The following is a 13,132-nucleotide window of genomic DNA, read 5'->3' on the forward strand; positions in this document are numbered from 1 at the left end:
CTGTAGGAGTGTTTTTCAATACTTCTTTTGTGATACTTTCTATCATATGAAATAGATATCAAATGGACTGTTCATCACTTCCATAGTTCCATGTAATTATAAGTTTTGGGTTCATATTTATGTCTCTCTCATTTTTCTTCAACAAACTATCGTTGGATGAGCCTTATAGTTCTATTACTGTTTTGAAATTGTGCATTATGTGAAAGATTACTGTTATGTTACCAATTGATAAGTTAAACTAAGCAATTGAATTGGCATGAAGTGTTTAGGTACTAAGATGTAACCTTCTGACATCTTAAATGCAGAAATCTTCTATGAAATGCATAGCTTATACAAGTTGTTATGAGATGATTGAACTCGTAAAGACATGCCTAAACCATATTTTATTTTGTGTATTATAATTAGTAACAGCTCAGTTGAGAATGTTTCTTTGCTTTAAAATTTTCTTTTCAGGGGATAGAAGCTTCTCTAGATGGAAAGGGTCAGTAGTGGATTCAGTAACTGGTGTATTTCTTACTCAAAATGTTTCTGACTATCTTTCAAGGTAAAATTTGTTCCTAAAATCATTTTGAAAATGATTTAAGATATGTAAGATATGCCCGCTAGTTGTTGTTTCTCCATACCGAATGGAAACCTCTAATATTTTCAATCAGCTTATGATTTCTGGTTTAATATTGACAGCTCAGCGTTTATGAGTCTCGCTGCAAGATTTCCTCTTCAGTTGAAGAGCAACAATGTGACCACTAATGCAGAAGTGAGAAATAGACTTTTGCTGACCAGTGGAACTGAACAAATCAATGTTATAGATGAATCTACCAGTAATCACTCCTCTGAAATAACTAATTTGAAGATCGTTTCCACCACGTTCCAACACCAAGAAAGTGAAGAAGAAACCAAAGCAGAAAGAACTCAACATGAAGTTGTAATTCAAACTCAAATACAAAACTGGGGAACTCATGAAACTTACTCAGACTTGAAAGATGGTGATATGAGCAATAAAGTGAATCCTATCAATGAAACAAATTCAAGCTTAAGAAATGAGGAAGGCACAACCCAAAAGGGTTCAGATGAAAATTTGAACGATACATCAAAAGGGAAGAAGGGTAAAGCGAATATTGCTAAAGAGAAGTATGACTGGGATAGCTTGCGGAAAGAGGTACTTCAGAATGGTGGCAATAAAGAGCGGAGCGAGGATACTATGGATTCTCTCGATTACGATGCACTAAGATGTGCTGAAGTGAGTGAAATAGCTGAGGCAATTAAAGAACGAGGCCAACATTTCAATCTTTCAAAGCGAATCAAGGTATGCTTAGAAAACTTATTATCTGAAATTTTGTTATAAATTGGAGCTTTGAATGCATTAGTCGGGTCATTTGATATGTATGAAGCTATCTCAAGCTGCGTTAGAGAATTTGATACATAATGCCCTGATATTAGCTAAACAAAATGTTAAAATAATAAACATAAGGGTTAGTTCGATTTTAGTCCTTCAAATCTTTAATAATTCCGTATTAGTCTCTCAAACCTATGAAATTGCTCATGAGTCCCTCAAATCCTAGGATCATTGCAATTCAGTTCCTCAATGACCAAAATACCCTCAATTAATGTTTATCTAAGGGTTATTTGCAATTTAGCACTCTGAAGTTTACGCTTTTTTATACTTTGATGCCCCAAAGTTTTTTTTTGACACTTTGATGTTAGACCATAGGGGGGTGATTAGGGTCTTATGCTAATATAATCCGATTTTATGCCAATTAAAACTAATAACAAGTTATCCTAGTAAGAATGAAATACAATAAGATATATGAGCTAGGATAAGCAATATGAACAAGAGATATATCCTAGCAATAAGATAAACTATGAGATATATGCAAGGATATATATAAACAACACAAGGGTAAAATAAACAAACTACAAATGTGATAGGGCAAAATATACAAGAGTAATAGGCAATTGGCGATATAAGATAAATGCATAAGCAAATGAGTCAATGACAAACTCAAACACACTCAAATGATCACGGAGTTTGGACCTTCCGTCCTACGTCTTCGCTTCCTACTCCTGGGAAGAAATCCACTATCACAACCGAGTTTTCTATGCTCACCCGAATAACGTTTACACCCCACAATATCAGTTTTTAACGTTCACCGATCAACGTTCACAATCACTCACAATATCGATTTTCAACGCTCACCGATCAATGTTCACTCCTCACACTAAAGCACAATTACAACAATTGTCTGTTCTCTAATATGGATGAGAACACAATGAAAGCTCACATTCAATTGTTACAACCCTCACCAACCCAAATATACTATGTATGAAAATATAATAAGCTTAAGTGGGTGTGTGTAAATAATGAGTGAATCAAATCAACTAAACTCAATTAAAATCTAGCATATAGAAATTATGAACAAAACAATAAATAGCTAGAAATAGAGTTTAGAAATTCTTCTCTGAAAAACAAGATGAAGAGATGGATTAAAATAAAGCTCAAATAATATAGATGATCTTCTCCACTTGTAAAACAATCTTCACAAACCAAACAAACTTTAAACCCAACTAAAACCCTTGTTAAAACTCTTTAAACTTCTTTAAAACTTTTCATTGGGTTGCTGGTAGAAGAGGGTTTGAGGGGTTTATATAGGAAGAGAAAACAACAGCAAAAACCCCAAAGGAAAAGACCAAAAAACCAACAGAATCGAAAATCAGATTCTGTACAAAATGATCGTTAGAGTGAACGGCGGTCGACCGTGAAATTCTGGCGGTCGACCGTGAAATTCTCACGGTTGACCGCGAGTCACTTTCGAAACTCAGAAAATTTTCAGAAACTTTGACGGTCGAACGTGAGAATTTTCGAGCTGACGGTCGACTGTGGCGGTCGATCGCGAAAGTTGCTGTTAGCTCCGTAGGTAAAATCAAAGACGCGGTCGACCGTGTCGATCGACCGCAAATTGATACAAAATATTTCAGGTTTGAAAGTGAAATGCTGATTTTAAAATCATGTTTAAAAATATCAAATCAATTCAAAAAAATGTAAAACTTTAGGAAATGATAGTAGACATGATAATACACATGCTATAAAAACTGATTTTCAAAAAAGACCTCCCAAATAAAAAATATCATTATTTTGCAAAATAGTCCAAAACATAAAAATGTGAACATATGAGTTTTGACACTTTAGCTTAACCATGTTTTGAAACAATACAAAATAATTTTATAGACTTGAAGAAAGATGTAAACTATTGTTATGAAGTCTATAAACAATGAATATAGTATTTTATCAAAATACACATACAATGCACTAAAACATGATTTCATTGAACTAAATAATATATATATATATATATATACAAAGAAACCAATAAAATATGTGTGCATATTATATTGAGCTTAAGGTACTAACACACATAATATAAACTCCTAAACTAAATTACCCAAGCTTGATCTTGAACTTCAATAGCTTGACTTGGTAATCTTGCGGATGAAGCTTGAACTTGTATCTTTAACTTAAATGTACGTAGCTTCACTCCACAATTCCGTCAATCTCCATTGGATATGATCGTGAATGCGCAATTCCATCCATCCTCTAACTTATTGTTTGTCTACAATGAATACAAAACACAAACACTAGACAAACAATATTAGATGTAAATTATTTGTTAAATCATCATCAAAACAAGAAGGCCAACAATCTTTCCCTTTTTGATGCTGACAAATAATTTACAAAAATGATATATGCATGAAAGGAAATGAATATAAATTATAATTCACATGCATATAAACAAGAAAGAATATACTTATAATATTTCTTCCCCTTTGACAACATCAAAAAGAGGACAAAAGGATAAAATCATAAAGAGAGCGAAAGCTTCCCCTATCAAAACAATAATAGAAAATGGAAGACTCCCCTTATCAAAATGCCTTAATGAATATATACAATGAATGCTAAAACATACATATGTGAGCAAGCAAGAAACATGCTAAACACAACTCACATACAAAAGGATAATGAGAACACATATAAATATATCAATATGAAAAAGTATCTCAAATGTACAAACATAAAAACAATGTATAAAATAGATTTATGAAATCACAAGAAAGAAGACATGAGAATCATGTAAAAAGTTTTTAAATGAAAACAAATCAACCAATGAAGACATGAGAATCATGTAAAAAGTTTTTAAATGAAAACAAATCAACCAATGAAATCATAAATCACAAGAACATAAAACCAAATCATCATTGATTTTCAAAAATCAAGAGAGGCAATTATACCTAGCTCTTAAGCTAGTATCAACCCATATAAATATTTTAGCGTCCGGTAAATAAGATTTGGGAACTAACACCTAATAAATCCGGAGGGTTATATGAACACAAACCTCTCATCAAAATCGAAACAAATAATCATGAAAACAAAAGATTTGATCAATTAAAAATTGTTTTCATATAGAAAGTTTAGAATACGTTTTTCAAAACCAAGAAAAAGAAAAAGAAAAACTAAAATTCTTGGTTTAAAAATCAAATTTGTTTTGGTACCCAAGTACTCTTGGCACCAAAAGGTTTAGGGACATGACCATTATCATTTAAGCTCAAAGCCCTAGGATTATGAACCCTCTTAGGTGCATGTGGTGCACGGGATCGGTTATAACAATAACCACTCAAATGACCCTTCCAATTATAATATATACAATAGAAAGGAAGTATTTGCTTATGTTGACCATTAAAAGGTGCACGAGGAACATTTACAAACACATCTAAATTATTTAAAGCTTTTTGTAAATATGAAACATTATCAAAATAAAACTTTCCTAAGTGGTCAAATCTACCACAAACATTACATTTATAAACATGTGGTCTACTAGAAATATTTGGCAAATGAGACTTATTTTTCAAATCAAAACAATGTTTGGCCAAATGACCAAAACGATCACAATGATCACACTTGAACACACTAGCATGTTTATGATGAACTTTGTGAGAATGAGCATGTTAATGTGTAAGTGTGCAAGATGAAGAAACTACATGAGATGCACAAGGAGCATTAGAATTCTTATGTTTTTGTGCATCATAACAAAACTTAGCTAAATGACCTTGACGGTCGTAAATTGAACACTTATAAGTTTTGCTATATATGTGTGCATAATGAGTGGATGATTTTGACTTAGTCTTAGCACACATATTCATAAGCTTCTTATGATTATTGATGCATGTTTTCAAAGTTAAATCTAAAGATAAAATGCGTTTATTCACAAGATTCAAATCATCATTAGGCACATGTATTTTTATTAGAAGTAGAACATAAATAGTCATTTATAAAAGAAGCATTATAATTTTTATGTTCTCTACTTCTAACATGGCATTATTTTTGTCACGAGTCAAGTTAACAATATTTAATTTTAAATTATTATTTTTCAAATTTAACATATCATTGTTTTCTTGAAGAGCAATACTTTTTTGAGAAATGATATCAAATTTGGAAGCTTTCTTGAAGAGCAATACTTTTTTGAGAAATGATATCAAATTTGGAAGCTAACTTCTCATGATCGGATTTTAAATCTTCATGCTTGAAGCTAACTTCTCATGATCGGATTTTAAATCTTCATGCTTGCTTTGCAAATCAATAAAATTTTTATGCAAAATGTTATAGGCATGCAACAATTTTTCACTAGCACAAACAAGTTCATCACTAGATAAATCATTAGTGGTTTCGAACTCGTAAACCTCACTAGGGCTATCGCCTAGTGAGTCAGTGACCGTGTGCATGATGCTCCATATGACCTTGAAGCCGGATCCTCCAAAGCTTGTCGGATCACCTCCAAGTTCCCTTGATGTGCTTCAATAAATTTTCATAAGGTGTAAGCACTATCAAAATGAACAAACTTGTTAGTCATAGATGAATCAAAAACATTTAGCAAATATTCTAACAAAATATTATTCATTGTAAACATTCGATGATCATTTTTATTCCACTTGGATTTCTCCGTAGTGGGCACAATATAAGCATCATCTATAATTTTTCATAAATCAAAATATTTAGATCTAACAAATAGCTTAAATCTAACACACCATTGGGCACAGGAGAAATTATCTAATTTAGGAGCAATATTTGATTCATAGCCTAACAAAGGTGCACAATTCATGTCCATGATAAATATATCTATGTGCAATCAAGACAAATGTAATCAAAACAAGATTAGCACAAAAAGTTAACTTGGATCTTTAACTCAAGACGATTGACCTTAAATCAAAGAGCACCAAACTCTGATACCAATTGTTAGAGCCTAGAGGGGAGGGTTTGATTAGGGTCTTATGCTAATCTAATCCGATTTTATGTCAATTAAAACTAATAACAAGTTATCCTAACAAGAATGAAATACAATAAGATATATGCGCTAGGATAAGCGATATGAACAAGAGATATATCCTAGCAATAAGATAAACTATGAGATATATGCAATGATATATAAACAACACAAGGATGAAATAAACAAACTACAAATGTGATAGGACAAAATATACAAGAGTAATAGGCAATTGGCGATATAAGATAAATACATAAACAAATACGCCAATGACAAACTCAAACACACTCAAATGATCACGGAGTTTGGACCTTCCGTCCTACGTCTTCGCTTCCCACTCCTGGGAAGAAATCCACTATCACAACCGGGTTTTCTATGCTCACCCGAATAACGTTTACACCCCACAATATCGGTTTTTAACGTTCACCGATCAACGTTCACAATCACTCACAATATCGTTTTCAACGCTCACCGATCAACGTTCACTCCTCACACTAAAGCACAATTACAACAATTGTCTGTTCTCTAATATGGATGAGAACACAATAAAAGCTCACACTCAATTGTTACAACCCTCACCAACTCAAATATACTATATATGAAAATATAATAAGCTTAAGTGGGTGTGTGTAAACAATGAGTGAATCAAATCAACTAAACTCAATTAAAATCTAGCATATAGAAATTATGAACAAAACAATAAATAGCTAGAAATAGAGTTTAGAAATTCTTCTCTAAAAAACAAGATGGAGAGGTGGATTAAAATGAAGCTCAAACAATGTAGATGATTTTCTCCACTTGTAAAACAATCTTCACAAACCAAACAGACTTTAAACCCAACTAAAATCCTTGTTAAAACTCTTTAAACTTTTTTAAAACTTTTCATTAGGTTACTGGTAGAAGAGGGTTTGAGGGGTTTATATAGTAAGAGAAAACAACAGCAAAAACCCCAAAGGAAAAGACCAAAAAACCAACAAAATCGAAAATCTGATTTTGTACAAAATGACCGTTGGAGTGAACGACGATCGATCGTGAAATTCTCGCGGTCGACCGCGAGCCACTTTCGAAACTCAGAAAATAGGAATTTTCGAGCTGACGGTCGACCATGACGGTCGACCGCGAAAGTTGTTGTTGGCTCCGCAGGTAAAAAAAAAGACGCGGTCGACTGTGACGGTCGATCGCAAACCGATACAAAATATTTCAGGTTTGAAAGTGAAATGCTGATTTTAAAACCCTGTTTAAAAATATCAAATAAATTCTAAAAAATGTAAAACTTTGGGAAATGATAGTAGACATGATAATACACATGCTATAAAAACTGATTTTCAAAAAGGACATCTCAAATGAAAAATATCATCATTTTGCAAAATAATCTAAAACATGAAAATGTGAACATATGAGTTTTGACATTTTAGCTTAACCATGTTTTGAAACAATACAAAATGATTTTATAGACTTGAAGAAAGATGTAAACTATTGTTATGAAGTCTATAAACAATGAATATAGTATTTTATCAAAATACACATATAATACACTAAAACATGATTTCATTGAACTAAATAAAATTGATATTGATGAAATCATATATATGCATATAAGTATGAAACAAAAATATGTTATATATATATATATATATATATACAAAGAAACCAATAAAATATGTGTGCATATTATATTGAGCTTAATGTACTAACACACATAATATAAGATCCTAAACTAAATTACCCAGGCTTGATCTTGAACTTCAATAGCTTGACTTGGTAATCTTGCGGATGAAGGTTGAACTTGTATCTTTAATTTGAATGTACGTAGCTTCACTCCATAATTCCGCCAACCTCCATTGGATATGATCGTGAATGCGCAATTCTATTAATCCTCCAACTTATTGTTTGTCTATAATGAATACAAAACACAAACACTAGATAAACAATATTAGATGTAAATTGTTTGTTAAATCATCATCAAAACAAGATGGCCAACATTTGATACCTCAAAGCTGACACCTTTTTTAACATTGATACCCAAACTTTGAACATGTTTATACACCAAAGTTTACACATTTTTAACTTTTCTACCCCAAGGATCCTACATTTTTGAACTATGATACATCAAAGTTTACACATTTTTTTACTTCGATACCCTAACATTTGTGGTATCAAAGTGTCAAAACAAAACTTTGGGTACCAAAGTTAAGAAGGCATTAATTTTGTCGCAACAAAAGTGTCATAAAAACTTTAAGATTTCAAAGTTAAAAAAGATGTAAACTTCAGGGTATCAAAGTGTAAAATTTTTTGTGGTATTTTAAAATTAAAAGGTGTGAACTTTGGAGTACCAAAGAGCAAATTACCCTTTTTTGAACAAGAATAGTTTTGTGGGAAAATTCATGACTAAGAAGGTGTTTGAAGAGGCTTATTTTTTTTGTCAAACTAGCTTTTAAGCTAGTTTTTTTTTATTTCTATCTGTTTGATAAAATGTCTAATAAGTTAGCTTATAAACCCAATTTTAAAAAGCTGGTATTAGCTTTTGAAAATCTAACTTTTAAGCTCATTTTAAAAAGTTAGGTTTGACTAAATAAATTACTATTCTACTCAAACAACTTTTATACCAATTTTATCCAAAAAGGCAAAAGTCACTAAAAACTAATGACTTAAAAGCTTAAAAAAAGCCTTCCCAAACGCCCTCTAAACGGTATTTTGTTCATTGAGGGACCAGATTGCAAAGACCCATTAGGATTTGAGGGATTAATGAGCAATTATTGAGATTTGAGGGATTAACATATGGAATTATTGAAGATTTGAGTGACTAATATTTAAATAACCCTAAACATGAATGCAGTTCTCTTTACAACTATAGCAAGTAAACAGTGGCTCAATATATACTAGATGATATTGTTCATCTTGTAAATTAGAATTAAAAAGTTTAGTTACTGCAAAAGGAACTTAGTAAAATGCTTGGAGCAACACATATTTGTAGCTGAAAACTGTTCATAAAAAAGAATCCACCATTATTATTATATTTTGTTTGCTTTGCAGGAATTCCTTAATCGTATATATCAAGATCATGGAAGCCTCGATCTGGAATGGCTAAGGGATGTTCAACCTGACAAAGTGAAGTAAGACTGTATTTCATTTGCAATCATGTATTTTAGAGATTCTGGAATATCTAGTAGTCCTCTCAAATTAACCAGAAAGAAAACTTGTCTCCCTCCTCATAAGTTGTTTCTTTTGTCCATTTTATCTGTTCATACTTGGTTCAACTTGTGTCACCCTAGACAGATGACATTGTGCTTCAAATTCTGAGCATGATATTCTTAGAATTGTATTCTTTGTTTTAGTAATGAATTTAATGATCTCAATTCTGTATGTTCAATAAAAACACTCTGTAACTTACATTGAGTATCGCTAGGGAGCTAGCATCCAGAATTTTCCACTAAAAAGCCTATATATTGAGTTTTTTGTTAGAGGTTAGCGCACTGAACGGAGCATGTACAGAAATTTCTTGATCTAGTAAGCTTATTGTTTCTATTGTAATTACCACAGCTGTACTTAAGTATGCTTTTTCCTGATAATATTGACTGGAGACTTGTTATAATGATTTTGATGTTTTTCAGGGAATACCTTCTAAGTATAGGTGGGTTGGGGCTCAAAAGTGTTGAATGTGTTCGCCTTTTGTCACTTCACCATGTAGCTTTTCCTGTAAGTGAACTACTTTGCAAAATTAACTACTTAATATGCTTATCCTTATCTTTTGCATAACCGAGCAGGTTGACACTAATGTTGGTCGTATTTGTGTAAGACTGGGATGGGTACCACTTCAACCCTTGCCGGAGTCCCTTCAGTTGCATCATTTAGAAATGTCAGTAGCTTTAATATGAATGATGTAGACTATTTATTATCATCTTACTGATTGTGCAAGATAAAAAATTATCACGCTGTTTTTATGAAAGATATCCTGACTTGGCGACCATCCAGAAGTACCTCTGGCCTCGGTTATGTAAATTTGATCAAGAGACACTGTAAGCCTCTCCCTAATTCCAAAATATTTTTGTAGTCTTAAGTTATTTTAACTTACTAGAAGTTATTATATATGATCATCTATCAAACATGTGCATGACTTTGCAGGTATAACTTGCATTATATGTTAATTACTTTTGGCAAGGTAATGTGTTAAGCCTTTCTCTATAGTTTTAGTGAATGATGCATTGTTTTACATGCTTAAGGAAAATGCGATAATTTCTTGTGCAGGTGTTCTGTACAAAGAGCAAGCCTAATTGCAAGGCATGCCCGATGAGAGGAGAATGCAAACACTTCGCAAGTGCAAATGCAAGGTATTTTATTTAAACATCAAATATAATGTTCTCAAAGTATACAGAACAATGAGTTTGTTGATTCCAAATGATACTATATAGATCATGAATGTTTTGGTAAGTTATGCTGGAATTCTTGTGTATTCTATTATATAGATAATATAGGGAGCATACCCATTTGCCTATGAAGTGAATAAATCTGGATTACTAATTGTTTGCATACACAAATGTAAGTACTTAATGCAAAATTTTGAAAGGTAGCTCTATAATGCCCCAAAGATTTATGGGAGTAAAGCCTTGGGTCATTTCTTGAAGGAAAAGTAAACATTTAATATGTTTGACATGCTTAGGATCTGTTTTGGATGGTGACAGAATCAGAATTCTATAAAATCAATAGCTTTCCCATTTTCTATTTTTTGTTTGGTTTGAGAGAAAAGTTGGATGGAAAGGTTGATGTGGGGTCAACTTGTCACTCTATAATCCTATGACAAAGGATTTTTCTGCTGACGTGGCAGCAAAACCTTTTCCTTAAGGGCCAGTTTGGTTACTTTTTAAAAAAAACGCCCAGTAGCTTCAGTACCAAGGAATTGAGTGGTCTAGTGCGCTGACAACTACAGTAACGCGAGCCCAATTCCTTGCTTTTTGTTGAGAATTGCTGAGGGTCTGCCAACTCAGCTACGGTACCGCACACATTTTACAAACCATACAGAGGGGTTGGTTGTAATACTGTAGTACCCAAAAAAGTGGCAACCAAACAGGCCCTTAAGACAAAGAAGAAAGTTGACAATAGGAATTTGGTTCTGACTAAAGTATTAGTATGTGATCTACATTCCATGGAAACAAACAAGCCCTAAAATGAATTTTCAATGATCCTGGTTGAGCTTTTGTCTGTTGTGGAGATTTGGCATGACTTCAATTAACTTGAAAGCCTCTGAAAATGTGACTCGAGACTTTTATTTAAGAAATTAAAATTGTCACAATATGGGAAGTAACTAATGCACCAATTTTTGTTATGCAGTTCGAGGCTTGCACTTCCAATGCCGGAGGAGACAAGCTCAATGAGCTCGTCAATTGTTATTGCCTCTGGAAGAGCCCATATTCCAGTTTCTAATCAAAATTCTCTCTTACCTCAGCTGGAAGATCACATACATTCAGAAGTGGGAATTGTTACAGGAATCTGTGAGCCTATTGTTGAAGAACCTGCAACGCCAGAGCCTATTATTGAAGAACAAGAGTCTGAATGCTTCGAACCATCAGAGATGGATATGGAAGATTTCTTTTCTAATGACACAGATGAAATTCCTACTTTGCATCTTGTGGAAGAGATGAAATGGAATCTAAAGAATTATATGCAAGGTAACAGTATGGGTCTTCAAGATGGTGAATTATCAAGGGCTTTAGTTGCTATAACGCCTGAAACTGCTTCTTTGCCATTGCCTAAGCTAAAGAATGTGGGCCGCTTGCGAACAGAACACCAAGCGTACGTTAGTGAACTCTTCTCTTGCTGGATATAAAACAAAATACATGGCAATTGAATTAATATTAAACTTATATAGGTGCTAGTTTAAATTGTATTTATGTTCTTTTTTCTTCCAATCCTTGCAGTTATGTTCTTCCTGATGGACATGCTCTTCTGGAAGGAGTAAGTTGTTTCCCTTATGTACTAATTTTCCCAGTTTTTTATATGTGATATTAATTCTTTCACTCAAATGCATGACAGATGGACAAAAGAGAGCCTGATGATCCTTGTCCTTACCTTCTAGCTATATGGACACCAGGCATGCAAAATTCTAGATTGACAAAAAATTCATGTTCGTGTCAGCTTCTATTTTAACTAAACTATGTGTTGGGAATTTAGGTGAAACTGCTCAATCTATAGAGCCTCCAAAATCATGCTGTAGTTGCGAAGATGGTAAACTGTGTTATAATGTTACCTGCCATAGTTGCAATAGCATACGAGAAGCACAAGCACAAACAGTCAGAGGCACAATTCTGGTAACCGTTAGAAACTTTATTGTTGTGGTACATACTATCTTCTACTTTTAGATATAAACTATCACTGATTAATATATGATTGATGTCTTATAAACAGATTCCATCCAGGACAGCAAACAGAGGAAGATTTCCACTTAATGGCACATATTTTCAAGTTAATGAGGTCAATGCAATACTCTTGATTTCATTATATGCATGATCTTTAGGGTTTTTTTTTTCCTTCTAGCTTTTTTAGATGACTAAAAGAAATATTTTGTTCCAGGTTTTTGCAGATCATTATACTAGCTATAACCCAATTCATGTTCCTACTAAGTTAATATGGCATCTAGGGAGGCGAACGGTTTATTTTGGTAGTTCTGTAACATCAATATGTAAAGGTAATAGGACTATAACAAGGTCACTTATACGTAACTGAAAATAACATTCTAACTTTTTGAGAATTTTATGTACCATCAGGTCTTACCACAGAAGAAATACAGTACTGCTTTCGACTAGGTATGTAATTCTTTGTATGATACACTG

At 32.9% G+C, this 13,132-nt stretch overlaps 1 protein-coding gene across 2 annotated transcripts in view; it reads left to right on the forward strand.

The window, feature by feature from the left end:
* LOC109830005 (transcriptional activator DEMETER-like) overlaps window positions 1-13,132 on the forward strand; it is a 16,517-nt gene that overhangs the window by 2,766 nt on the left and 619 nt on the right. For both annotated transcript variants that reach the window (XM_020397138.1, XM_020397139.1), the window contains exons 3-17: window positions 454-544; window positions 682-1,303; window positions 9,342-9,421; window positions 9,920-10,004; window positions 10,073-10,164; window positions 10,256-10,324; window positions 10,431-10,467; window positions 10,554-10,636; window positions 11,634-12,095; window positions 12,221-12,257; window positions 12,336-12,393; window positions 12,474-12,610; window positions 12,708-12,773; window positions 12,873-12,987; window positions 13,067-13,105. In XM_020397138.1, the coding sequence (XP_020252727.1) occupies window positions 454-544; window positions 682-1,303; window positions 9,342-9,421; window positions 9,920-10,004; window positions 10,073-10,164; window positions 10,256-10,324; window positions 10,431-10,467; window positions 10,554-10,636; window positions 11,634-12,095; window positions 12,221-12,257; window positions 12,336-12,393; window positions 12,474-12,610; window positions 12,708-12,773; window positions 12,873-12,987; window positions 13,067-13,105 (2,073 nt within the window). The remainder of the gene's footprint in view (window positions 1-453; window positions 545-681; window positions 1,304-9,341; window positions 9,422-9,919; window positions 10,005-10,072; window positions 10,165-10,255; window positions 10,325-10,430; window positions 10,468-10,553; window positions 10,637-11,633; window positions 12,096-12,220; window positions 12,258-12,335; window positions 12,394-12,473; window positions 12,611-12,707; window positions 12,774-12,872; window positions 12,988-13,066; window positions 13,106-13,132) is intronic.

This window comes from Asparagus officinalis, chromosome 2 (assembly GCF_001876935.1).
Source record: "Asparagus officinalis chromosome 2, Aspof.V1, whole genome shotgun sequence".
Classification (NCBI taxonomy): domain Eukaryota; kingdom Viridiplantae; phylum Streptophyta; class Magnoliopsida; order Asparagales; family Asparagaceae; genus Asparagus; species Asparagus officinalis.